General features: G+C 40.2%; 1 protein-coding gene and 1 long non-coding RNA gene across 8 annotated transcripts in view; one reads left to right on the top strand and one right to left on the bottom strand.

Annotated features, from left to right (window-relative positions):
• The window catches only part of LOC144464756 (uncharacterized), a 32,971-nt gene extending 26,496 nt beyond the window's left edge, over window positions 1–6,475 (bottom strand). The window contains exon 1 of the long non-coding RNA XR_013492367.1: window positions 6,277–6,475. This is a non-coding gene — a long non-coding RNA (uncharacterized LOC144464756). The remainder of the gene's footprint in view (window positions 1–6,276) is intronic.
• Window positions 1–24,146, top strand: part of gria3a (glutamate receptor, ionotropic, AMPA 3a) — a 96,924-nt gene extending 72,778 nt beyond the window's left edge. For 3 of the 7 annotated variants that reach the window (XM_033647593.2, XM_078172643.1, XM_033647584.2), the window contains 5 exons: window positions 1,608–1,806; window positions 9,643–9,890; window positions 10,608–10,722; window positions 19,527–19,775; window positions 22,667–24,146. In XM_033647593.2, coding sequence (XP_033503484.1) covers window positions 1,608–1,806; window positions 9,643–9,890; window positions 10,608–10,722; window positions 19,527–19,772 — 808 coding nt within the window. In that variant the 3' untranslated portion in view covers window positions 19,773–19,775; window positions 22,667–24,146. Of the gene's footprint in view, window positions 1–1,607; window positions 1,807–9,642; window positions 9,891–10,607; window positions 10,749–18,284; window positions 18,400–19,526; window positions 19,776–22,666 lie in introns of all 7 variants that reach the window. The other 4 variants (XR_013492365.1, XM_078172644.1, XM_033647601.2 and 1 more) reach the window with 4 other exon arrangements.
• Window positions 24,147–27,413: the final 3,267 nt, after the last annotated feature.

The following is a 27,413-nucleotide window of genomic DNA, read 5'->3' on the forward strand; positions in this document are numbered from 1 at the left end:
AAGCAGCTTCTGCAAAGCTGAAGTCTGCAGAGTTGTGGGTCTACACAGTTCAATAAATGAGTGAAAAAAATCAATTAGGCAGCAAATTGTGGGTCGTTTCTTGACTCCAAAGTACGTCCAGTTTTTGAATGAAAACTGCTGATTCTGTCGTTTTGTAAACAGCACTTAAAGCTCTATAGATCAGCAGTGTCCAGGTCACTATAATCACCAGAGGAGGAATTGTGTTATTTGATTCTTACACCTACTGTAATGCATTTTTTCGTGGCCACAGCTTTGCCTCTGGCTCAAACATGTTTAAATCAACTCATAAGTATGGTCATTGACCTTAATGTGATTCATCTGGACAAGTATGCAAATTAGAAACTATTTACAGATAAGACTTTAATAAAATGTGCCCAGAATAACAGCCTGTCTGAAAGCTTCATGACAGAGTCACAACATACGGCAGATTTTGATTGCTGAAGGACAAACAAAATATTTACAACTTGAGTTGAGTCAAGGATAGCATAAATCCATAATTTAGACTGAAAATAAACTGTGAAAACAATATATTAGGAGAAACCCAGAGCGCTACATCTGCAATGCAGTGATGCGGTGGAAATGGATCCTCGTTTGAAATGAGAAATGTGAGTTCATCTGAGAGCAGCACATTTAGCGGAATATGTGTGTGATCGTGGAAGTCGGGGATGGTACCAGAGAGAAAAGTCAAATTTGAAAATTATGAACCCAGGGTTGCTCTGTGAGGCACGGATTTAAAGTCGGGGCCTTTACACTGATGTGCAAACTATGAAGAATTGGTTAAGGACCAGTGAGCAGGATGGGAATATCTGTGTGACAGAGCAGTTTGGCTCATCGCACCCTGAATTCAAGAGCAGAAAGAGTGTCATGCTGCTCTTACTACAGACTTGTTCTGTCCTCTGTGGTCTAAATTTGTGGTGGAGAGTGTTACATTTTGCAACAGATGGACTAAAACTTTTAACAAATGTCTGCACCAAACACTGGCTGCAGCTTTAAACCAAAAGAAACCATAAAGTAGACAAACTTTCTACTGGAAACAAGAATCAAAAGATGTCTGCAGCATAGTATTCTGGCTAACTCTGAGTCAGTGTTGTCCCTGAAATTAACCCAAGTAATCTTGGACAGATTCTGGGGCATCGCTCATCACAGGCCTGGCATCCTCCTGCAGGCTGCTGGATTTAGGCTGGAGCATTTCCTGGGATGGCTGCTCACCTGAATTAGCTCCAAAACTAAATGTGGACACAGTTATATTAAGTTAATGAGGCTTATTATTACTTTCAACAAATTAATCAGCTGTAAAGGCAGCTATATTAAGTTAATGATACTTCACTTAAATGAATTATGCAAATTGCATGGAGCACTAGGGACATGCCGGATAATATTGCAGCTCTCATCACTTGATGGGATAACTGGACAGATTCTCCAAAAGTGTAAAATTCTCTTAAATTAAGGAGATAGGAAGAGCTGAACCTCTGGGCTGATGACGTGCCAAACAGGAGACACGGCGGAAAATTATCCTTCCCTCCCTCTCTATCTAGATCCGAGCATGCTGCTCTCATGTCTGTGTCTGCTCTGTTTGCTGCTCTCAGGTCTCTGTCAGGGCGTATCGTCGGAGGAGTGTGGTGGTTCTTCACCCTCATCATCATCTCCTCCTACACGGCTAACCTGGCTGCCTTCCTCACCGTGGAGAGGATGGTTTCTCCTATCGAGAGTGCCGAGGACCTGGCCAAGCAGACAGAGATCGCCTATGGGACGTTAGACTCAGGCTCCACTAAGGAGTTCTTTAGGGTGAGTGTCTCAGCTGGCTGTCATCCACGCTGTCGCTGCACTGTATAACAAGAGCTGCTCTAACTGTAGTTAACGTGGGCCAAAAGCTCAGAGCTGAATAAGTCTCTGGAGCTTTCCTGTGTGTTTTGATTTATTACCTGCCAGGTGATAAATCGAATGAATAATCAATAATAGAATGTCTAAAATTGTATTTTCCCCTGATACAGCACTTCTGAAGTACTAATACTACAGCTAGACTTGATTAATTCAGTACATCATAAAACAGTGATACACAGTGTTTTCTGAAAAGGAATTACAAAAGGGGTAAACTGCGACAAGAAAATTGCATGAATTTATTTTGTTAGATAATTTAAAAGCCGTTGCTGAGAGATGGATTGCACATATTTTTCAAGAATAGAGCATCAGTCCTTCTGTGACTACCACAAAATTATGGTATTAGGCTTATGGGATGAACACCTGTTATCAGCCTGGTTTCAAATCTATTTTGTCAGCAAAATGAACTTCAGTTCTCTGCATCAAAATCAATCAGAAGTTATTTTCCAGCTTTCTGGCAACAGGAATAATTCAGCTGTGCAGCTCCGACAGTCGTGCTCCCTCGTCCAACCATCAGTGGAGTCATAAACCAAACTTTGATTATCCTCAAGGCGCTGCCACTAATGTGCAGATTAATTCTTATATCCACTACTCAAAAGTGCTGCCAAAGGAAGGGCACAAATATCCTCATCAAGGTCACACAGTGCATAAATGCCTTCTAATAAAAAACAGATAAGGCTGCAGTATCAAAAACACCAATAACTGAACTTCAGGTAGTGCTGGCCGTTCAGGAAACCAGGTGACAGACTGTGTGAGCCTGCAGGTCTTTAATAAGTGAATCATTTTGAAATGCATGTATTGTTTTTATTTTTAAAATTGGCATCAATTGGTGATGATGTCGTTGTGTCAGCCTCTGAGTCGCTGCACAAATCTCTGATTCATAAAGAGTCAAGTGAAATGAAACGACAGTTCAGTCTGATCATCAGGCCACATCTTTTTATGTCTGAAAGTTAAGAGAAAAAGACTTTCAAGAATAACTACGAGATGTCATTATAATTCCAGTTTGTGGGCTTCTGTCACGAAAGTGCAGTTTCAGAGAAGACGTCCTGTTTGTCAGAAATAGAGATATTGTTCACACCAAGTGTCCGACTCTGAGCTGTGTCTATTTTTAGTCCTTTAGTCGGTCTCTTGGTGCGAGTGCTCCGAGTGAGTCTGAGATGTTTGATAAATACAAGCCCTGTGGACTCGGTTAGACTCTGGAGTTATCAGGAAGGCACTGGGTGTCCACGGGGAGTTATAAAATCTCATCAATCTCTCCTGAGATTTACAGCTTGTGTAAATATGCTTAAATACAGTCAGGGTAGAACAAGTTGCTTCTGTCTGTAAAGTTTGATTATCTGCTCCATTTTACAATCACAGCTGGCAGGAGAAGGCTCTCTTGTGAGGACAGAGTCAGTCCAAACATAAATCAAAAAAAAAACTTGCATAGCTCCAAAGAGAAAAGTGTGCTGAACGGTGGAGAAGAGTGATTTTTCAGGGATTTGACCGAGCGGAGGCATGTGCAACGTTTCTGTGACCCAAGCCATTTATAAAGGCGTTTGAGCAGAGTGGCATGGTCGGCTGTGCCAAGCTGAACTGAGGTCTAAAAGCATTGAATTGGAGCAATCACTGTGATCAGTGTGGAGGAGGTCATCTGTTACTCGCTGTCTCCCGCACTGCAGTGCTTTAAAACATTACTTGTGAAAAAGATGGCTGTTCAGAAAAGATTTTATTTTGCAGAGAGAATGTGAATCCAACAAACTGCAGCACATTGAAATTTAATTTTAACTGTTTTAAGAATCTTCACTAATATAACATCATGTGTGGAGAATAATCATTTCAACATCACAAAATAAATGTATTTAATACGACACAACCCAAGTCACATTATTGTGTTTATTTTCTCCTCTTTTATTGCTGAAAATTAAAACTAGACTTCTGTTATTATGACTGCAGGGACAGACAACAGATGCAATATTAAACAGGACACGAAAGTTTGTTGGAGGCGTGTTGTTTGTTAAAATACCCCGATTACGTTCAAGTTGAAAATGAGTTTATCATGCAGCGCGAGCGATACTGTTCTCAAAATACAAAGTTTTCATCTGACTTCCCATTTGTCTTGTCAATGTGAATTTAAGAGATGAAGAAGTAAAGAAAGATGGTGTTTAGATGACTGGTGCATGCAGCAGCCCCAAAAATACCCCCTGACATGTCTGTTAAAGAAATTCAAATATATCAGATTGATTATTTCTTAGGCTTCCTGTGAATCATCACATTAAAAGCAGCTCCATAAGCAGCGGTGGATGTGCTAATCCACGATGCATTTGGCAGGCTGTGATTTGTCAAAGGTGCTCCTGAGGAGATAATTGACAGGCGTGTAGTGACTTCATCCTGAGTGACAAATATTCTGCCTTTCTTCCTCCGAACTTGAAATGTCAGTGCAGAGGAGCCATTCTGTGCGACGCTTATTAAAACTGGGTGATTCAGAGCAAATGATTAATAGGAGCTGTAAATACCTTGTACAGTGATCTTCAAAGAAGATCATACAGCTCCCTCACTGCATGTTATATACACTGATAACCAACATGCCCTGCTTTCAAACACTCACTTTTATTCTTTTCTGGTTTTCAGGAAGGGTTTAAAGCGTGCCTTGCTCCTAAACCATTGGGCTTTGCAAAGCCTTGAAGTCGTAGCTTTACTCAACCTTCATGCTCAACGAGATTTCTTTCTGTTAATGCAACATTCAGACCATAAGTATCAGATCTGGGTCAGGACATGTTTAAAGATTTGGGGAAATGTACTCATTCCCTTTTTGAATCAGAAAGGCAGTGCCGGACCTAAGACATTAGCCCAAAAACGTAGAGTGCCAGCAGCTTTAAAGCTCACTAATCAAGATGTTACATCTCATTTGTCAAATTCACATTTTAACTCACATTTTCCAGCATTACTTTCAAGAAGCCGCCAAGTCTGACAACTTATTTGTATCTGTGCTGTATATTAAGAAGTAAAGGAAGTGACAGTGAGTAATGTGAGCCAAAGTGGTAAAGCAGAGCACAAGCAACATGTCGTTTGTTTGCTTTCTATCACAAAATCAAAGTGTTTTGGTAATCAGTTTTACTTTAATTACAGAGGTGCTGCCACATGAGCCGCTCTATTATTATTTAGTTACATTATAAATTTGTTTCCGCTAATCATGAACATACAGTAAATGAGTTTTAATTACATACTTCATCATGCCCCTCTCTAAGAACTGCATGCAGATAAAAATAAAACACCAGAAAGATTGCACATGCTTTGTTTGGCCTGTCGTCTCCGTTTCTGGATGACAGCGTGACAGACACACACAGAGGGCCATGAATCACTCTCAGCTTTTCAGTCAGCTGCGAACAGATGAACTGGTAGCTGGAACGAATTTGAGTTTACACCAGCTTATTTCCAGAATGGATGAGGGGCAGTAAACCCAAATTCTTCACTTGCCCTGTTTCTCAGGTAAAAGACTGCTGTGTTTACACAAGTCATTTGTTAAAAGTGATGTCTTAAATAGTTTGTCTTTGTTAAGCTGTGACTGATGTAGTGAAAATTAGGCAAGGCAGGTTTATTTATACAACAGATTAGGACTCCAACATCATGAAGGGTTGCACAGATTTCAACACAGGCAACCGACCTGCTTCTGACAAGCGTGCATCTTCATGTAACCCAGAAAAGAATCACTGTTTTCACACTATGGTCAGGCCTGTCATCAGCTATTACTGTCATGTAACGAGTGTTTACATGAACACTCAACTAAACTGAAATCGTGCATATGTCAAGAATGATTCACTTACTAGCCTGAGCCCACAATCCATTACTTCTGTGGTGAATTATTTACCCAACAGAGCCGTACACACTGCAGAGCTGACACACTTTGTCAGTTCACTCTGACGTTTTCCTTTACTTTCACCTGCCAGATGTGACATGGGACTGACTCACACGAATAATGAACTTACAAACTGGATAAAACCAGTCATGCACATTTGATTTCTGTGCATCAAATACTGCAAATAAGCAAGTAAATACATGTGACAGTGCCTCGTTAGCAAGGACAGCTTAAATAGTTAAACATGTGATCAATAAAGCAATGCAGGAAAAAAATATTCCATTTAAAATTCCAACTATAATGTAGTGTTGTTAAAGAGAAATATAACGGAGCATCAATAAATCATAAAATAAAAAAGAACAAGAATTCAGATTTTCTCTGAGAACTTGCACCAGAGATCCAGCGTTAAGACATCAGATGCTCGTTTGCACTTCTACTCCCTGTTTGCCTGAGTGATTATGAACCTGCCTGTCATGCTCTAATCATAATCCTGACAAGCGGTCCCGTGAAGACGTGTAGAAATATGAAAACTTTCAACTCACTTTCCTCTGAGGCGCTTCTCCCTCGCCGAGCACAGCAGAAGGTCACATTAGCCCAGTTTACTGCAGCGTCTCTATTCTTCCCCTCTATTGTAGACAGCTGTGTACTCCAGCTCCCCGGTGACCGGCGATCAGCCTCTCACTGGCCATTTTTAGCAGCGTACTGAGTGTCAGAGCATGTCTGTAGCTGCTCCAGCTGGCAGCTGACTGGGCCACAGAGGTGAAGCCGTCAGTCTCAGAGTAAGCAGGTCAAATGTGTTAAAGACTGTGCCATTATTGTCAAATAAACTATTTCAATTGGTATTTGGCGTAACGTCGTGTGGATTCGTGAATATCATGTTAAAAGGGAACTAATGTTTTTTTCAACCTGGGCCCTATTTTCAGATATACTTTTGTCTAAATGAGTGATCGGTTGTTCAATATGTGACATTTCTCCAGTACGAAGCTAGGGCTGACCTGCCTGCAGCCCGTGAGCGCGCTATATTAAATAATAGGGCACTCAGACAGCGTCAAACAACGTCAAAATACGTCCGCTAAAAGTGCATTTTTTTCACACAGATAGGTTCGGATTGTTAGTATAATTATCCGACAACAGCCTGTTGCTGCTCCCTCTCTCTCCTCATCCACTCTTCAGTTTCAATGAGCTCTGCGTCCGTGTATGTCCGTGTACGTCCATGTACTCCGTGTTCAAATAAATACGGGTGGTCATCAAATTCAAATGGCTCATCCAGATCCAGTTGGTCAAAATCGGGTAAAAATTCAGCCATGACTTCTCCAAACAGAGGAACTCCTCGCGTGTGTAAGGTCACTCCAGCGGTAACTTCCTGCAACAACTAAAATCTCGCAAGTAAAAAATGCACTTTTAGTGGACGTATTTTGACGTTGTTTGACGCTGTCTGAGTGCCCTATTATTTAAAATAGCGCGCGCTCACGGGCTGCAGGCAGGTCAGCCCTAGCTTCGTACTGGAGAAATGTCACATATTGAACAACCTATCACTCATTTAGACAAAAATAGATCAGAAAATAGGGCCCAGGTTGAAAAAACATTAGCTCCCCTTTAACACAGATGACTAGGCAATAAAAAGTAAAATAATGAGTGCCCACTCAATCATGATTTTAATCTTTTTATAACTGGATTAGTTTATATTGATGTGCAGTACCACGTTAAAGGTAATGATTTTCAACCAGCTCTGTGTCATGGCAGTGTGGGTGACTTGACCAGAGCTCCCTGCTCATTTGTATCACAGATGATGCATTTATTGCATTCATCTGATAACTTAAAGCCACTACAAGGAACTTTTAACTGGATATGCAAAAGTCTCTCGTTTCTGCTGATGTCTGTGCGTGACCTACAACAGCAAATGAGACCATCGGTGTGAAGATAAGCTATTTCTATATAGTGTATATCCATACCTTTAGGGAACTGGCTCCAGGTCCGCACCAGGTCGCTTCCAGGACGAAACGATTTACGGCACTCAGACGGCACACGTCATCTTACCTAGCTGCTTACATTTATAGTGACTCTTATAAATAGTCGCTATTCCTCCTCCTCGACCCGACGTCCGCGGGGAGTTAAAATAGCAGCAATCATCGGGTAAAAGTTCTGTGAAAGCACTGGACTCACCAACAGTCAGCCACGTGTCAGTCACACAGAGAAAATCCAATCCTCGGGAAGTCAGGAAATCCTTCAGGATAAACGTTTTGTTCGCTAGCGATCTAGCATTTACCAGCCCAGTCCTGGCAGGAGCCGGCGGGTCCACGGCGTTAGCTGTCCGGGCAGCCACACACAGAGGTTGCGCAGATTCATCCGAGGAGGGCAGGGGCCACGGGGCTGGAAATAAAGAGGCGAGGCACCGCTCCATACTCAGTCCAAGAAGCCGTGGAAGTGCTCGCCAAACAGGCTTTCAGCCTTACCAGCTGACTGCTGCGTTTACCCCGGCAGCAGTGGCGCTTACGCCGGAGAGGTGGAGCTGGGGCGCGGCAGAGGTGAGCTGGGATCCCTGATAGGAGCGGAGGCAAAGTTTACCCGTCTTGTTGTTTCATTCATCCCCAAAACAAACACATGCGCGAGCCAGGTAAGCGTCTTTACGACAATATGCACTAGAGCTCATGGGAAATGTAGGCTTCATTCCGGCAAAACACTACCGCTTTTGTCCACAGGGTCGCCACAATCAACTCAAAATGAAAGTTCCTTGTAGGGGCTTTAAATTAATTTGCAGATTTTGATTAATAATGCAACATATAAATCAGCTCACCTCCACCTTCACCAGCTGTCACACCAAAATGATGTACACGTTAATGCATCACTAATTGTAAACCAATAATGTGTATTATTCTGAAATAATCTTAATGACTACTTTTACTTTTTGCACGTTACTTTTACGTAAGAAACCGTTTGAATGCAGGACTTTTACTTGTAACCGAGTATTTCTACACTGTAGTATTACTACTTTACTTCAGTAAAAGTTTAAGTACTTCATCCATCACTGACTATATAAAACACTGTGTATGACATCAATCAGTAAGAGGCTTTATAAAGGAGCAGTTGGCTGAGGCATTTAATGAATGCACACCGGCCCTGACAGTTTGTATGTGAAGGTCTTTGCACTGAAACATTTAGTGGAGAACCTGCAGTTGTACAATACTTGCTAATGTCACTGTGTTAGAAGTTATAGTATCATCAAGCTGCACAAATTTTAATGTTGCAGAAGCACAATGGTCAAATCAAATAGACTAAAATATTTAAACAGAAAGTGGAGCGTGATGATTGTGACTCCAGCTGTGACCTGCTGGAAGGGACACAAACAGAGTAGGAGGAGGAGGTCACTTCTGTCTGTTAATATTGATACCAAACATGGCCTGCATTTTGCTTCTGCTGAGCTACCAGATTGTCAGACTTCAGGCCGCTGGCAAAAAGCCCACTACTTAGACTTTTTTTTTTAATTATTATTTAAAGGGTAAATCCACTCTGAATTACAAGAGGCAGGAACTGTGTTGAAATCTTGAAGCATGTTGCACTTCTGGCCACGCCCCACTCTGTTGTGTCACAGCAGACACATGATGGACTGGGGCCAGGAGGTGCAGCCACAGCAGTTATTTTCCATGTGATTCAGAGTTGCTCTAAAGGATCAGTTCCACACTTTGGAAAAATGCTTTTTCACCTCCTCGTTGTGATAGATGAGAAGATTGACACCACTCTCAGACATGAGAGTGGTGTCAATCTTCTCATGGAAGTATTTCCCAAAATGAGGAACTTTTCCTTTTGCTCAAACCCACAGCTGCTCACTAGAAATGTTTTTATGGTTGTTGATGTTTTACAAAGTGCATAATTAAACTGTTTCTGTCTTCTCTCTTTGTCCTTAAATGCAGCGCTCCAAAATAGCAGTTTATGAGAAAATGTGGTCATACATGAAATCAGCTGAACCCTCAGTGTTTGCCAAGACAACACCAGACGGGGTTGCCAGGGTACGAAAGTCGAAGGGCAAGTTCGCCTTTCTACTCGAATCCACAATGAACGAGTACATAGAGCAGCGGAAACCGTGTGACACCATGAAAGTGGGCGGCAACCTCGACTCTAAGGGCTATGGTGTGGCTACACCGAAAGGCTCTGCATTAAGGTGGGTGGGATAATATAACAATATCCTCCATGTTGTTATAGTATTCCACCTACCCTGATGTCTCCTTTTGCCATTCTCTTCTTCCTCACTCCTTAATTCTTCTGTTTTTTCCAAGTGCATCAATGAGTTAACAGTATTATGAGTTTAAGCAACACGTTCAGCCATTTTTATGTTCTGTCCTATGTATCTTGCTTGTGTCTCTGTTTCTTCTTTCTCTTAAGGTTATTGGTATATTAGTCACACTTAGTAAATCCATTTGAATGTGGATGTGTCACCTTCCCCAGCCCTGTTTGTTTTGCCCTTCAACCTCTCCTCCCTCCTGGTTTCTGTGGTGCCCTTTTGCATTGCTTCTAATTCAACACTGATATATTTTTGGGGTTTTTTGCTAGTTACAGTGCTGGTCTGTCACTTGTGATGAATGTTAAGCTGCATGCTGGATGTTCTTATTTCGTATTCAACAATGACAGAATGTCCCCATCCCGCACACTTCAGTTACAAGCAATGTAACCCTCCATGCCACCTCTCTAATATTTAACATTTTCTTTGCTGTAAAAATGCTTCTCACCCTCCCACACCAGTGAAATTCTTTACCAATTTGTCCCTTCCGTGCTCCCCTTATGAACCATTGATATTTATCACTATTTTTTACTAATATTCTATATTAGATTTCTCACGGACCTGTTCATTTTCTTACAAGTTATGTTTTATCGTTTCAAGAAATGCTGTTAACCTGGCAGTGTTAAAACTGAATGAGCAAGGCCTCTTGGACAAATTGAAAAACAAATGGTGGTACGACAAGGGAGAGTGCGGCAGCGGGGGAGGTGACTCTAAGGTCAGCCTCAATGTCACCAAAGTCGGGTATCCTAGAACAGAGTAATCGGCAAGGCTGTCGTCACTGACTGTAGTCTTTGGGCCCAAATATCTGTTAATAAGTTACAGATAAATAAGTTTGTTTTTCCATTCTTTATCGTGCAACTGTGATCAACTGGGAACCCTTTACTTGGCTAATGGAGGAGGAAAAAGCCCAATAGTGTGAGATAAAGCAAAGTGCACAAGTAGGAGAGAAAGATCAGATTATTAAGTGCTTCATATTCTTCTTGTGACAGAGTAGTTTTTCTATATTTTTGGCCTGTAGTCATGAAAGACGGACATCACATTCCCCTCTGTTTTTTATATCTACAGGCCAACATGACAGCTTTGTATCTTAATTTGTGACAAACTAATGCCAGAAGGACTTAAGAGCTAATGTTATTCGACGATCCATACCTCCAAGTCAAACAATGTATGCACTCTCCAATCTGCCGCCTGGGCGTTAGGGCAGGCACGGGGAACAGCGTTGTCTTGAGGGGACTAAGCATCGCAGGCAAACGTGAGAATTCTAATGACAGAGTGACAACTAACGGTCCAACTTTTTTGTCCAACATCCTCTCATCGAAATCCAGCGTAAGACTGACAGAACCCTTTGGTTGGTCTTGATCTAAGGCCGGTCAAAGTCTATCCATGGCCACCCTGACCTGGTAAACCCTGCAGTAGTAGAGTGTAAGATGTGACCAGGGGCCCCATTTGTACAAGAGGATTTGATTTGAATCTCACATTTGTATTGGGATCACTTTTTTTCATATTGAGCATAAAGTTGATGTACAAATGACTAAAGATCCATTCAAACCTTAAAGTGAGACTAGTGAGACTTTGGCCAAACACGTAGATAAGAGTCGTAAAGTCAGTGATCTGTCTGACAGATGTCAGTTTAAAGCCATGCTGCCCCAGATATTTTTCTCAGGGTGGTCAAATGGGATCACTGAGAATCTGTGCCACACCAAAACAAAAAGCCAAAACTGAATTTCAAGATTTCTATTATGCTGTTGTAATATATAGATTAGCTGAAAACCATCTGATGTGCATTGACTAATACTGGAACACTTAACATGTTGAGCGCCACAGTGCATGTTTTGATGTGTGTAGGTGATTAATTGTTCTTCAAGTGGGCCAGTAAACGCCAGTGTGTAGGACTGAGAAGGATATATTGGCAGAAATGGCATATGATATAATAAGTATGTTTTCTTTAGTGTATAATCACGTGAAAATAAGACTCATTGTGTTTTCATTGCCTCAGAATGAGCTGTTTATATCTACACAGGGAGCCGGTCCTCGTATATTTCTACAGTAGCCCAGAACAGACAAACCACCACCAAACACCTGCTCTCTCTCGGACCATTCGTGTTTTCACGTTGGCTACTGCAGTTAGCGGCCCCTCCACAATGAGAGTGTTGGAAAAACATTGATTCATTTATTCAGTGTTTTTATCAGTTTAAATCAGTGGGTCCATTTGGAAAGGAAGACTCCTCTGTGGATAATTTAGCACCTGATTAAAAACCTGCTGAATGTCTGGATCTCAAGTTTTTTAGAAAAAAGTGAGCACACGAGAAGGTGCTTGAAACAGCAGCCCGTCTCTAATGTGCCAAACAGCATCTTAGAAGCACTGATTTGTTATGTGAAATTGCCTGTGTGGTGTTATTACTGGTGTTAATCACTGGGTCTGTTTGTTTTGGAGAGAAAGAGACCTCTGCAGATAATTCGCACCTGGTTGAAACCTTCTGAACAATAAACACGGAAGAAATGTCGCCTCGGTGCAATTGTATCAGGGTAGCTGTGCTCACCCCATGGTGGCACCACTGACTACAAGTGAGGCAGAGTGAATACTGAAGCAGGGCTGAGAATTATCACTTATGAATTTAACTTTCCATTTGTAAGAGGAAGAAGTTTCTTCTCTCAAAAAAGTCGCATAGTCTCACTTTAAACATTTTTTAAAACAGAGAAAAGTATAAAGAATAGAAAAGCTTGACTGATTATTAACATAAAGCCCGTCCTACGTGCACATGATGTCTCCTCAGCTCTGCAGAAAAGCTGGAACCCTTTTATTCAATCAAATCTGTTGTACGACGTTTCTATAAATGAGGCCCCTGATCTTTTTGTTTCAGAGGCCAGGGCGCAGTAACAGCGCTCAGCTGTGGATCCATCTCTGCCTCTGCTCTTCAGCTTGCACCATGACCACAGTACACTTGGCAAGACTGCGAGAGAAGAGAAGAGGCAAACTTTGCTGTTATTGACTGTAGTCATTCATTCCTGAGTGAGCAGGACATGGATACTACCGGTGGGATAACACAAAGAAGCCGTCTCCTCTCGCTGGCAGTTTGCCTCGACCTCCTGGCTAGAGAGAGAATAGATGATCAGTGTAACACTATCACGTGTGACTGCCACATTTCTTTGTCCTTATTTCACTTTCAGAAATGCACGTGTGGGTAATTTAACAATGAGAAGGAAATATATTGTATGTAACTACCACTGAGAAAATATGACATCCACAGCACAGCATCACTGGGATATATTTATATTCATATACTAAAAATCTGATTTTTTTAACCTGTTATTAAAACCAAACTCCAGACAGAACGTTGTATCACACAGCAGCTGTTATGTTAATTAATGAAAGCTGGGTGACTTAAAACACTTACAACCATGTGGGTAATTTTTGTTTATACTGTGTGATGTTTATTTAATTTGACATCACACAGTTTGTGATTTATGTCCTAATTTGGCCACGAGAGTAACTATGGTGCATGTGAATTATTTCATGTGGTCACAAGTGTTTTTAGATGCTGTTCTCTTGTTTTGCAGACAGACTGAAAGGTAAAGTTCTGATGGAGTCCACGCTCGGGTACAAAGGGGTGGACACAATAAAAGAAACACCTGTACAATGTATCAAACCCAGCACAATAAATAGTATGATAGTGTTTCTGTGAAGCTTAGAGGTCTCTTAACATGCGAGGTAATACTTCAGCTACTGAAACTACAACCCCAAAAGATTACTACAGAGGTGAATCAATACCGCTTTGACGCAGCCTCAACAAAAACATGAACATCATAAATTATTTAACTTCACAAATGTAAGATTTATAGCACTAGCTGCTGCATTGCTTTGCAATAGATTGCACAGTGGTCCTTGATATTCTGTCCACCCCCCCTGTACTGCATCAGACAGTTGGACTCATACATTGTGATTAGCTTTTAAAATGCAAACCAGCCTGAGAAAAAAACAATTAGCAGACATTTCTTTAAAGGTCTACTGCAATGGAAATGATATTTCATATAGTCATAGAAATGGTTTTTTAAAGTCAGTCAGTTTTCAGATTTGGTCAGTATTGTTAAAATATGTCACTGTGAGCAGCTTTAGTCCCCCAGGAAATCTAGGCCCTTCAGATTAGACACATCAATTTGCTTCCTGGAGAAAATGATGTCAAATACTCCCCGACTTCAATGAAATCTGATTGGTCAACTGGATGCATAATTAATGAGCCTTTGCATAATCAGAGAGTCACCAGAGAGAATGTAGAATCGAGAGAAGACAGAGGCCGAGGAAGTGAATTGCTATATCCTGTGTGTTGGTGCTGGTAACTATTGAATACATGACAATAATGTGTGGGTGTTTTTAATGCCATGCAATAAGCTCCCTATTGACCTTAGAACTCAATCTCACAATAGGTTCTGCCATTAAAGTTACATTTTAAGGATTTAGGCATGAGGGAGACATTGAATTTGTTAGAATCAAAAGGTTTTATCTGTTATTTGTTATGTGTAATCATATATTAATATACAACTAGTCCATAGCCATTGGTAGCTTTGTCACCTTCTACCTATGCCAATCCTCAATGCCTATGTGCAGTTTCACATAGATTGACCACGTCAGTGAGTAGAAAAACGTGGGACAGACAGAATGACACACTGACAGTTTCCATGATTATGTACAGCATACCATACCATGGCTTAGTCATACCAAACATTAGAAAACACCAACATTGGTCCACAGGGGGAGCCACAGCGATCTGCCGCATTTTAGCCATTTTGAAGCATTTTTCTGTTGTTATAGCGCCACCCAGTTGCCAGTTAGAGTTAAATTTCTCCAGTCACCTTGAGGCGTCCTGTTCTACATATCTACCAAGTTTAGTAAAAATCCATATGGCGGTTAGGCCTAGATAAGAAATGAGCTCTCTAGCGCCCCCATTTTGTTTGATGGGGTCAATAATGGAGGGGTCCCCTCAGATTATGTGTGGTCATATGCCTACAAAGTTGCGTGGTGATGGGTGAAACCCTTGAGATGTTATACACCTTTATGTGATGAGCCACGCCCTCCGCAATATTCATTGCCTTATAGAAGCTCAGTTTTAGTAAGTTTTCCAACTTTTGCCAAGAGGGAACTTTAGATATTGGTCCCTAGATTATGTTCACCCAGTTTCATGCAGATCGCTCAAACTTCCTAGGAAGAGATCCATTTGAAGTGTTTTTCAAAAAATTCAAAATGGCGGAAAATCTATATAAGCGGAAGTTATGGGTTCTTGAGGCAAATTTGTTACTCATGAGGAGAGGCATCTCTGTGCAAAGTTTCATGTCTCTACGACATACGGGGCATGAGATATGCCCATTCAAAGTTTGACATTTCAATGGGTTGCTATAACGCCCCCCTTTGGCCAATTGATGTAATATTGCTTCATTGGCATCCTCCCATGACCCTCTACCACTGTGCCAAATTTCACATGGATTGACCAAGTCAGTGAGGAGAAAAACATGGAACACACACACAGAGTTTTCGTCATTATATAGTAAGATTATAAAAATTTTTCGAGTGGCCTTTAGGTTGGCTTTGCCATTTTTCAATATAAAACTATAAACTCTGAAAAATAATTAAATGTAGGCCTTTTCATTCTTACGTTTTTTTTAGTGTATATGTTTTTTATATTATTTTATAATTGAATTTATATTTAAACTATGAGTTTTGATGCAAAAGCTATATAAACTGAGGGATGATGCACCAAACTGAAAGGAGGAAGTTCTCTTGACAGATACATCCACATGCATCCTGTGTGTGACCGACTGTTCAGTATAATTTGTGTGTTTTGTGGGCTCAGTGGCTCTGAGCTGTGGACCGTAATTCAATTAAGAGTTCAATTCAAGTGTTGCTACATCACATCTCCCGATCGACTTGTTTTCGTTCGCTTCATTTCATATCATTTTCTATCTGATTGTATAATGAAGCTGTAGAAATTCAATTAGCAGCAGCACATTATTATCATTCTTAGTTCTTGCTTTAAATGGAGCTGTTTATGGTGGAAATGCTCTCAGTGCACTGTAAATGTGAGTCAGCTCGGGCCTGATAAATCACCTGTTTTATCAGAGTTCACTCTCTGTGGAGCTGTAAACTGCGATTACATCAGAGGTTTGGGACAGCTCTTTGACAGTAAATGACAGGGGGAGTTATATGCCAACACAGACCACACTGTAACGGGCAATAGAGCAGAAATACTTTAATACTGTGATGTTATGTTCCTAGGACAAATAATTACAAACCCAGCTGATTAGGGACAAAGGGAAACAGATGAACAGTTTTTTTTCTGTTTCTCTCTGTTACTGTCACTTAGTGTTTTTCACAAGCGTTTTTTTTTTTTCACCTCTGAAGCCCCTTTCATTGCTCTGTCAGGCTCCAGCATTAGCTCTTCATTTTTATTTTATATCTTTGTCTGGTGACGAAAGGTAAATTTCATCCACATACGTATGATCCAAAGTCCAGTGTAAAACCATTAATTAAATGTGTCATTGCAGCCACTGCTATACACTATGTCTGTGCACAATGTGTGGTATATATGGATGACATTTTGCTATTTAGGTTTTCAGATGAGAAAAGATGCAGGGAAATATATGAGTGTCTCTAAACAGTGCTCATCAGAGTATTATTAAAAGTCCATGGCCACCACCTGGTGGTGTGTGTGAGGTCTTTATCGGATGACCAGCAGGTTGTTGCAGCTTTTTTTTTTAAATGTTAGAGCAGAAAGAATATAGATGTGTAATTTATAATGAGGAGAAAAGGCAAGTCAGTAGAGTAAATCATCCTACCCACAATCCTGTGTGACAGATTATCCGATCACAACCAATCATAACCTTTAACCAGCTGTAGTTATTTTTATGTGATGGAAAGATAAGACACTGAGAAAAACAATGCAGTATGAGGTAAATTTGAGACAGAATCAATTACTGTTGTCAGATTTTATTCTCTGTTCGGGAGGTGAAAGGTCAGAGTCATGTGTCACAGAGAGTAAAAGAAGGCAAGATAAAAGTCAATACATGCTCATTCATAATTAACTTTAAAAGTGCTTTCTATTGTGATGAATGTGTTCCCCTTAAACAGCATTACTGTGAAAAATTAAGAGGAAAACAACTCACTTGAAAGCTTTTTTGTGTCTCTAAATTGCATCACACAGAGATTACACATCCAAAAAAGTCTCATTGTCCAGAAAATATAATTATAAATCACCTTCCTTGCATCCGGCTTGATTCATAAAGTGTAACAAGCGTTTAGTTCAGAGTTTATGTTCAAATCTCTCTGCTCCTCTGCCAAGAAAAGGCAGCGACACTGACGAGGCTGCGTCACAGGAATTAGTTTGTTATTTAAATTCATGCGTCTAAGTTTTTAACACTTGAACTAAATCATCATAACTTTGCCTTTCAAAGAGCTCTGCCTGGAGAACAGGACTGCAGATCATCCACTTAACATCATGCATGACTTCTTCATGTTTTTTGTTTTTAAATAAATAATCAGAACAGGATTTGTAGTCTGTACAACAGTGGTGAATACAATATATTTCATGATGTTGGATTACAAACACTGATCTTATTTCTGAAAGGAAATAAGCATGGGAATCTATCAGTCAATGAAACTCAACTTAATGTCTTGCAAAACAAAAACAAAAAAATTCAATCTGTGACTCATCAGGGATTTGGTGTAGAAAAAAGTGTCTTTAGAGACTCTTACAACCAAATTTTCTCGACCCCATCTGGCTTCAGAAACACTTCATAATAACCATGTTTCTTTGTGTGGGTGATTTTGTGAGACATTAGCCTCTGACAGCTGTTAATGAAATTGGACTGCTGTGTTTTGTCTGTTAGTCAAGAAAGGGTTCCTGTTAGATCCACCTTGCTAAACATCAAAAAGGCTGCCCATAGCGAAATAATGTGCCCTCAGCAATGACTGCCTCTGTTTTCTTTCATTCTGTGAAAGCTATGCAGCAGCTGCTTTATTCTGCAAGTTCAAATCTTTTTCTCTTCTTGTGATCAGTGTGTGCCGATTACTCAAAGCGATATAGGTGGGGTCTGGCATGCTAGGGTAGTCATGGATTATGAAAGGTCATACATATATTTACATTTTATATACTGTAGTGTTGCTTGCTATCTGTGAATGTGTTGGCCAGGACCCTACTCTATCGCTTTGCACAGTATAAAGTAGTTTAAAAAGTTTAATAACATAAAATAACATAATAAAATGTTATTTATGTTATTTCCCACGTGAAGAACTCCTGTAAACCTTGCAGTATTGAAACTCAGTGAACAAGGCATCTTAGACAAGCTGAAAAACAAATGGTGGTACGATAAGGGTGAATGTGGAACCAAGGACTCGGGAAGTAAGGTCAGTCGCTGCAGGTCTTTTTATACTGATTGAAAAATGCATTTTGACCTAACTGTTCATATGCAAACATTTAAAGCATACATTCTCCCAGACATATTGATCAGGACATGATATATGTGTCAATACTCACATTAAAAACTACATTTACTTCACACATAGTCTAATTTCTTTGCACACTACACATGACTTTATTGCTGCTGTATGTAGACAATTTAATATTTGTAACATTACAGCATGATTACACTATTCTTTTACTCATACCATAAAATTTTTGAAAAGTTGAATCATAGAATTGAAACCATTATACTGCTATTTAGTCATCCAAACCTTTATTGAAATTTAGTTTATCGTTGATGTTATTCATTTGTATGCAACCTGCTAACGCCAGTATGACCAGCTAGTTTCCCAAAGGCATCCTTATTCTGACAAAGTCCAAAGTGACCTTTAAATACCATCTGAGCACAAAGTGGTCAAATAGTATTTAATAGTCAGGTCTCATCCAGGGAGTGTCAGAGTAAGGAACTTTTTTTGTTGTTGTTTTTCACTTCTTAAATTAATGTAAATACGACTTTTTAGATATGAAAATGTGAATTTACTTCCTTTAGGGCTGCAACATGTCCCTAAAGGTTAGAATGCAAATGGTAAAACCTCACATAAATTAATTTCAATATCAATGTTTGGCTTTTAATAGCAGCAAAATGGTTCAATTCACCCTCCACAGCTTGCCACTTTGATTGTAAATGCAGTGTGTTGAAGTTGAGCAGCTATGATAGTGAATCGAGGGTTTAATCTGTAGACCTGTACGACCACGACCGCCTTCCTCTAGACGTGGCCTCGTAAAGAGACCATAAAGCAGGATAGATAGCATCTCTGTCTACATTCACCTTCCCAGCTCTTAGAAATAACTTGAGAGGAGGAACTAGACATATTTAAGTTGTTCCAATTTACCTCACTTTATAGGCTAAATTAGGCATCTGTATCTCAGAGGGTTTTGTAGACACAATTAGCATCAGCCTCCTCTGAGTAACTGTTTAGTCATAGTGCAGCAGGATGTGCATTGTGATGTTTGAGGTCAGCCTCAGAGTGCCAGTAAAAGAAGTCTTAACGGTGGTCTCTACCTCCCCCAGGACAAGACAAGTGCACTAAGCCTGAGCAACGTGGCAGGAGTCTTCTATATTCTGGTCGGAGGGCTTGGCCTGGCTATGACTGTGGCTTTGATAGAGTTCTGCTATAAGTCACGGCAAGAAACCAAAAGACTGAAGCTGGCAAAGAATGCCCAAAACTTTAAGCCAGCCCCTCCTGCAAACACCCAGAATTTTGCCACGTACCGTGAAGGCTACAACGTGTACGGGACAGAGAGTGTTAAGATCTAAAGGGTACGTCCCAAAGTTTAATATGTTACATCATAAATCCATCTAGTGGAATATGCTGATCTTTCACCATTAACTTAATGTAAACATATGTTTTATTCATCAGCTCACGCAACATGATGAGCACATGAGCAGACTTCCCAGCATGCCTTGTTTGAGATTTAAAACTCTCAGAGATCCCACTGTTTGGAAACGTGCTGTTTGTCTTTAATACCTGTTAACTGAAGTTATGGTTGTTTCTTTTCATGATAATGAAAACGGTGCAAACCATGATGAGTGTTAGGATCAAAGTCAGTCCCTACCCCAGTGCACTCATGATCTATTCTGATGTGTGTTAATTGAACTTAATATTTTGAGTTTAGTGGACTTGTTATCTTAAGTTCAGATAACTTAACTCATTTTCACAACTCATGAACCAACTTTGAACTAATTATTGGGTAACACTTTACTTGAAGGTGTCTACATAAGAGTGACATGACACTGTCATAACTATGGCATGACACAGTCATGAACCTATCATGATCATTATGTACATGTCATAAACATTTATGACTGCTGTCATTAAGTGTCATTCGGTTATTGTCATGACAAGTTGACATTGTTTGGGTTGTCTTGATTATGACAAATTGACATTAATCAAAGTGACATTACCAGAAGTTGTCTTTGTCATGACAAGTTGACATTGTTTGGGTTGTCTTGATTATGACAACTTGACATTAATCAAAGTGACATTACCAGAAGTTGTTTTTGTCATGACAAGTTGACATTGTTTGGGTTGTCTTAAGTATGACAACCTGACATTAATCAAAGTGACATTACCAGAAGTTGTCTTTGTCATGATAAGTTGACATTGTTTGGGTTGTCTTGATTATGACAACTTGACATTAATCAAAGTGATATTACCAGAAGTTGTTTTTGTCATGACAAGTTGACATTGTTTGGGTTGTCTTAAGTATGACAACTTGACATTAATCAAAGTGACATTACCAGAAGTTGTCTTTGTCATGATAAGTTGACATTGTTTGGGTTGTCTTGATTATGACAACTTGACATTAATCAAAGTGACATTACCAGAAGTTGTCTTTGTCATGACAAGTTGACATTGTTTGGGTTGTCTTGATTATGACAACTTGACATTAATCAAAGTGACATTATCAGAAGTTGTTTTTGTCATGACAAGTTGACATTGTTTGGGTTGTCTTAAGTATGACAACTTGACATTAATCAAAGTGACATTACCAGAAGTTGTCTTTGTCATGATAAGTTGACATTGTTTGGGTTGTCTTGATTATGACAACTTGACATTAATCAAAGTGACATTACCAGAAGTTGTCTTTGTCATGACAAGTTGACATTGTTTGGGTTGTCTTGATTATGACAACTTGACATTAATCAAAGTGACATTACCAGAAGTTGTCTTTGTCATGATAAGTTGACATTGTTCGGGTTGTCTTGATTATGACAACTTGACATTAATCAAAGTGACATTACCAGAAGTTGTTTTTGTCATGACAAGTTGACATTGTTCGGGTTGTCTTAAGTATGACAACTTGACATTAATCAAAGTGATATTACCAGAAGTTGTTTTTGTCATGACAAGTTGACATTGTTTGGGTTGTCTTGATTATGGCAACTTGACATTAATCAAAATGACATTACCAGAAGTTGTCTTTGTCATAACAAGTTGACATTGTTTGGGTTGTCTTGATTATGACAACTTGACATTAATCAAAATGACATTACCAGAAGTTGTCTTTGTCATAACAAGTTGACATTGTTTGGGTTGTCTTGATTATGACAACTTGACATTAATCAAAGTGACATTACCAGAAGTTGTCTTTGTCATAACAAGTTGACATTGTTTGGGTTGTCTTGATTATGACAACTTGACATTAATTAAAGTGACATTACCAGAAGTTGTCTTTGTATCAATCAGTATGTCATCTTGTCATTAACACAAAAAGAGGTGCATCTTCTGGTAATGTCACTTTGATTAATGTCAAGTTGTCATAATCAAGACAACCCAAACAATGTCAACTTGTCATGACAAAAACCGAATGACACTTAATGACAGCAGTCATAAACGTTTATGACATGTACATAATGTTCATGACAGGTTCATGACCGTGTCATGTCATAGTTATGACAGTGTCATGTCACTCTTATGTAGACACCTTCAAGTAAAGTGTTACCAACTATTCTACTTAAAAGGAATACTCATCCTGTGTAACTTTGAATTCGTGAAGACAACTTTGTCTTTCTCACATGCCTTAATAGTGACTGAAGAAACCAAAAAACATTCTTGATTAATTGAAGTAAGAGGGGACCATGTTTATAACAGTCTCATGTATCCAGTCTTATGCAAAGTACTTCCTAAACATGCATTTTTGCTAAAACCTTTTAAAACAGTTCCGTAAAAAAAGTCACACCCATAAATGTGCAGCGCACACAGTCACATGTGTGCAAGAGAATGCACGGGCAGAAGTCAAATGTATGCACTATCTGTGCACACTTTTTGTGTTTGGAATTGTTTTAAAAAGTGAGATTTTGGCTAAAATGTGTGTGTCTGGGAAGTACTGAGCATACGACTGGATAAACTTGGATCATACTGCTCAAGTTGTGTGAGTGTTTGTAAACTGATGGTTTGATATAGTTTTGCTGTTGATCAATGCAGACATCATTTCCTTCCATTCATCAAGAACACAGGATACACAAGATAAGTTATTCACATACAAAAGGTCACTCTGTGGGTGCAGTATTCCCTTTGAGTTCAATTAATCTGTCTGAGGCAGCAGGGGAAATGATATTTTTGAGTTGAACAAAGCAGCCAGAGATGATTCACAGTGTCGTGGCAGCTTTTTCATGTGATTGTTATCCTTTGCTCATCTCCTCTGCAGAAGTGAAATATGTCGATTCCCACTGGTGCGTCTGGATGGTAACAGCCACTCTGTGTGACCCCGACACCCCGAGGCTGGCATCCTAGAGGCAACAGCCTTCTTTGTCATCAGCTTGGACTCAAGCCTACAAGTCAACAAGTGCTCATTCTGGGTTGTGAGGCCCGTCACACTAACAGAGGGCAATGACGCAACAGAACTTTTGCTTCTGGAAACATGAGATTTGCCTCTTGTAGTGCCTTATGGAGCATTTCGGCGTCATGGCAATGCAATTAAAATTGTATTCACTTGAAAACAACAACAACAACAACAAAATCTGTGGATCTATAGGGCAAAAAGAATTGCTTCAAATGACAATTAGATGAACTGTTGAAATTTCTGTTGTTTTCTATTTTGATGAAAAAGAAAAAAAAGCCATGATTTGCAATCAAAACATCCGGGAGTACTTATTAAGTCATTTTACAGACATATTTTTGTGGTGAAATCTTAAGTTGGATAAATGTTATATTTAGTGAAGTAAAGTCATTTTCTTGTTTTACTATAAGACTATTTTCAGTTTCATGATATTTAGGACAAGCATCAGTTGATAGGGTTAAGCATCAATTAAAGTGACAACATTGTACCCCTGTTTTTACTCAGAAAATATCAATAATATGAAAGTAGAGGTCACCTGAAGCTGCTTAGGTGGCGTCATTTTCAGAGCCTGTTGGACATTGTATACAACTGACTGTATTCACTTAGATGCTTGTTTTAAATCAACCATGTGAGACTGCATTTGATTCAACTGCCACCATTTGGAAAAAAAAAAGTTTTTTTATTGAAATGAGGTTGCTTTTAATCACTTAGTGCCATATTGTTAAAATCAAAAGCATTATAAATCCTTTAGAGACTATGAGAGTGACCCCTTTTTATGTGACAGCATATTCAAATGGTTTAACTGAGCTTATGGTTTACACTTTGTACACACTTAGAAGCCGTTCTCATGTAAATGCAGTATCTGCAGCTGTGAACTCAACATTTTTGGTAAATGATAACACACCATAGCTTCTTTGGTTGTGATGAGCTTTCTGTGTCTATGCATTATGCAGAAGGTGGACTGTACATTCAGGAAAGAGCTACAAATGAAAACGTTTGTCTGTTTGTATAAGTGAACTTTTTATAAACTGAAGGAAAAAAATCCTACAAATGCTACAAACCATGTACGCCTACATTTGTTTAGTATATCAGACTTTCTCATCCTTTTCTCCCCGGATAAAGTGCATGTGAACTTGGTGATAGTTTGACCAAACTGCAACTCAAAATGGACCCTGGTTTAGTTAGTCTCATAACGACATTTGATCCGGTTTGGTTTTAGTTTTTCCAGTTCATTTGTAACAGTACCTCAACCATGAGAGTTGCATGTATGGACACAATGAACCTCTGTGGAGAGGTCATGTACAAAGGATTTTATTACATTTCCTTAATAAAAGCAGGTTTATATTCATCTATTGGACTTTCATCTTTTCTTACATGTAAAAAAAAAAAAATACATAAACTGTCACTGAAGAAATGAATCTACTGTCATTTATCAGTCAGAGGAATATGTTTGTTCCACTGCAGGTTTATGCTACTTTACGTCACACAAGTATTACTGCAGAGTTTACTATAACTTAGACAGACATGCTGCTTTAATGTTGGTGTGGAGGTCCATTTGTGCCAGGAGATGAGAAAATGAGGTGGAAAGGTAGACACAATGGAAAAATGTTCATGGTTAGATCCAGAGTGTGTCAGAAATAACACATTATACGTACGGGATAATGCCTGATGTGGTGTCCATTACCCCTGCTGCACGTCAAATGGCTCTCACCTTCCCGTTGGCCATTAATTCCAGATAATGGACCCCACTTACACCATCGTCACTTACCAAAGAAAAAAACAAGAATATTCATTTATATTTCATGCATTTTGCAGTCAAAATCTTAAGTTTTCACAAGCCATAACTCAGTTTCCCTGGTAACACCTGAGGGTTTACCTAATACCTGCAACAACGATTACTATCCCATAACGTTCTTATGCAATGGAAAAGCTGTAAACGACTCCAGTAAATAAGACGAACCGTAGATACTTGGACGACTTTGCAACAGGAGATATCTGGCTCAGCTGTTAGCCAGAAAGCTAACATAATGCTAGCACGATTCAACTCAATACGACTGTGCACATGTGACAAACAGTAAATATAATTTGACAGTATGTTTAACAACAAGACGAGCGACCCAGTCGTGTCACTGTCCTCAAATCAATATGAAGATTTTTACAAACAAACGATGCACCGTGAGTAACGTCACTGTCGGCTGCAGCCTAAAGTAGCGCTAGGTCACCATAGATGGCCAGGTTACCAAGGAGGAAGTGGGTACACTGTAAAACTTCAACTAAAACCCTAGTCCCAGTTAAACGCCCAGTCCCTTTTACTAGCCTGGTGTGGCTACACACTTTAATAAATGAACACCTGTCACCATCAGACACCTGGACTGTTGCCAAGCAGTTCAGGTTCTTTGGATGTATAAAACTGGATTGTTGGATACCTCAAATTAGTGTCCATTCCTCGTTTACCCTGTAAGTTATTCACATTCCTTTATGCACCTATGTTCTCTTTCGTATAGCTACAGGCCAGCTACAAGCTACAGCTACAAGCCAACAGTCAAAATGCCAGGCCCCTGACAGCAGTAATATAAAAGCATTTAAAAGTTTAAGGGTCTTGCTGCAGGGTTGTGGCCGATCAATCTGTAGGCCGGTACACTGGCAGTATACTATATGTGGATAACCAAAACTACACACAAAATAAACCCCTTTTCAACAGGACAACACCCAAACTACCACCAGTGACACCAAACCTTAAATTATATCACCACAATTCAACAGGTGAACTCCCACTGCACCAGCTGCTCCTGTGACCATAGGCCAACACTAGCTGCAGCACTACAAGGTAAAACCATAAGTTCAGTTTACAAAAATACAGATAAAACTGTACAATGAACAACATACAATTGAATATATAACAAACAGCAATCAGCACTTTCCCTGGACTGTTAGGACCCAGGCGAGCATGTGCACCGGAGTGTTCACAGATGAAGGATGAGGCTCACACATCTGTGCTCCCATGAGCCTTTTAACAGCTCAGGTGCTCTCACCTTGATTGGCTAAATTTCACCTGGGTCCTAGTGTTCCCTGATACATTAGTCAGTAAGTGTCCTCAGATCAAAAGAATCAAAAGGGTTTTTCTTAAGAATTAATCCAAGTTGTGAGGATTGTTTTAACAGGATGAAGTGGTGTTGTGACGGTATGCCGGGTGCCATAATCCTTCAATGGCGTAACTCACTCTCTGTCTAATGCACTGTCTGTCAGAGCTACATAAAATGAATGAGTCATAACTGATACATTATCTGAGGCTTCATTTATATACAAGTAATATTCACACTGATTCAAATAATCAATTTGATTAGATTGCCAATACCTGTCCCAAACATAGGCCCACTGATCCCAGTGATATAAGCAACGCCTGGGCCTTTAATTGAAGTTTTACAGTACTCTCTTATATTCCAGTGGCTTTATGTCCAATAGGTGGGTTTACTGTAAGTGGCCAGAAGAAAAGGTGAGTACACTCCGTATACCTGTGTATAGAGCGCTCCAAGGGAAGACATTTTTCTGTGGACTGATGCAGAAGTTAGCTTAGCTGGTTCCCTCGTCCAAGAGCCTGTGGGATTTTCCCAGTGGATTTTAAATCATTGCAGAAAATGGGGTCAGCCCAATGTCCCCACAGCCCAATGTTCCCACAGCCCTATGTTCCCACAGCCCAATGGTCCCACAGCCCTATGTTCCCACAGCCCAATGGTCCCACAGTTCCCATATTTCTAAGATTTTTCTTAAAATTAGGCCCTATGTTCCCACATTTCTAGGACATTTTCAAAATTAGGTCTTGTGTTCCTACATTTCCCTCCAATTTAAACCCTATCCTCCCACAAGGGTTAGGGGGGATAATAGGTTGGGTGTAATTGGCTACCAAATTGGGAGAAAGGGGGATAAAATCTGATACAAATTTATGAAAAAGGAAATGTGGGAACATAGAGCTGTTGGAACATAGGGCTGTGGGAACATAGAGCTGTTGGAACATAGGGCTGTGGGAACATAGGGCTGTGGGAACAGAGCTGTTGGAACATAGGGCTGTGGAAACATAGAGCTGTGGGAACACAGGGCTGTGGGAACATAGAGCTGTGGGAACACAGGGCTGTTGGAACATAGGGCTGTGGGAACACAGATCTGTGGGAACACAGGGCTGTGGGAACACAGAGCTGTGGGAACATAGAGCTGTTGGAACACAGGGCTGTGGGAACATAGGGCTGTGGGAACATAGGTCTGTGGGAACATAGGTCTGTGGGAACATAGAGCTGTGGGAACACAGGGCTGTGGGAACATAGAGCTGTGGGAACACAGGGCTGTGGGAACATAGAGCTGTGGGAACACAGAGCTGTGGGAACATAGGGCTGTGGGAACATAGGGCTGTGGGAACACAGAGCTGTGGGAACATAGGTCTGTGGGAACACAGGTCTGTGGGAACACAGGGCTGTGGGAACATAGAGCTGTTGGAACATAGGGCTGTGGGAACACAGAGCTGTGGGAACATAGAGCTGTGGGAACACAGGGCTGTGGGAACATAGAGCTGTGGGAACACAGAGCTGTGGGAACATAGAGCTGTGGGAACATAGAGCTGTTGGAA

The sequence above is a fragment of the Epinephelus lanceolatus genome, chromosome 11 (assembly GCF_041903045.1).
Source record: "Epinephelus lanceolatus isolate andai-2023 chromosome 11, ASM4190304v1, whole genome shotgun sequence".
NCBI lineage: Eukaryota > Metazoa > Chordata > Actinopteri > Perciformes > Serranidae > Epinephelus > Epinephelus lanceolatus.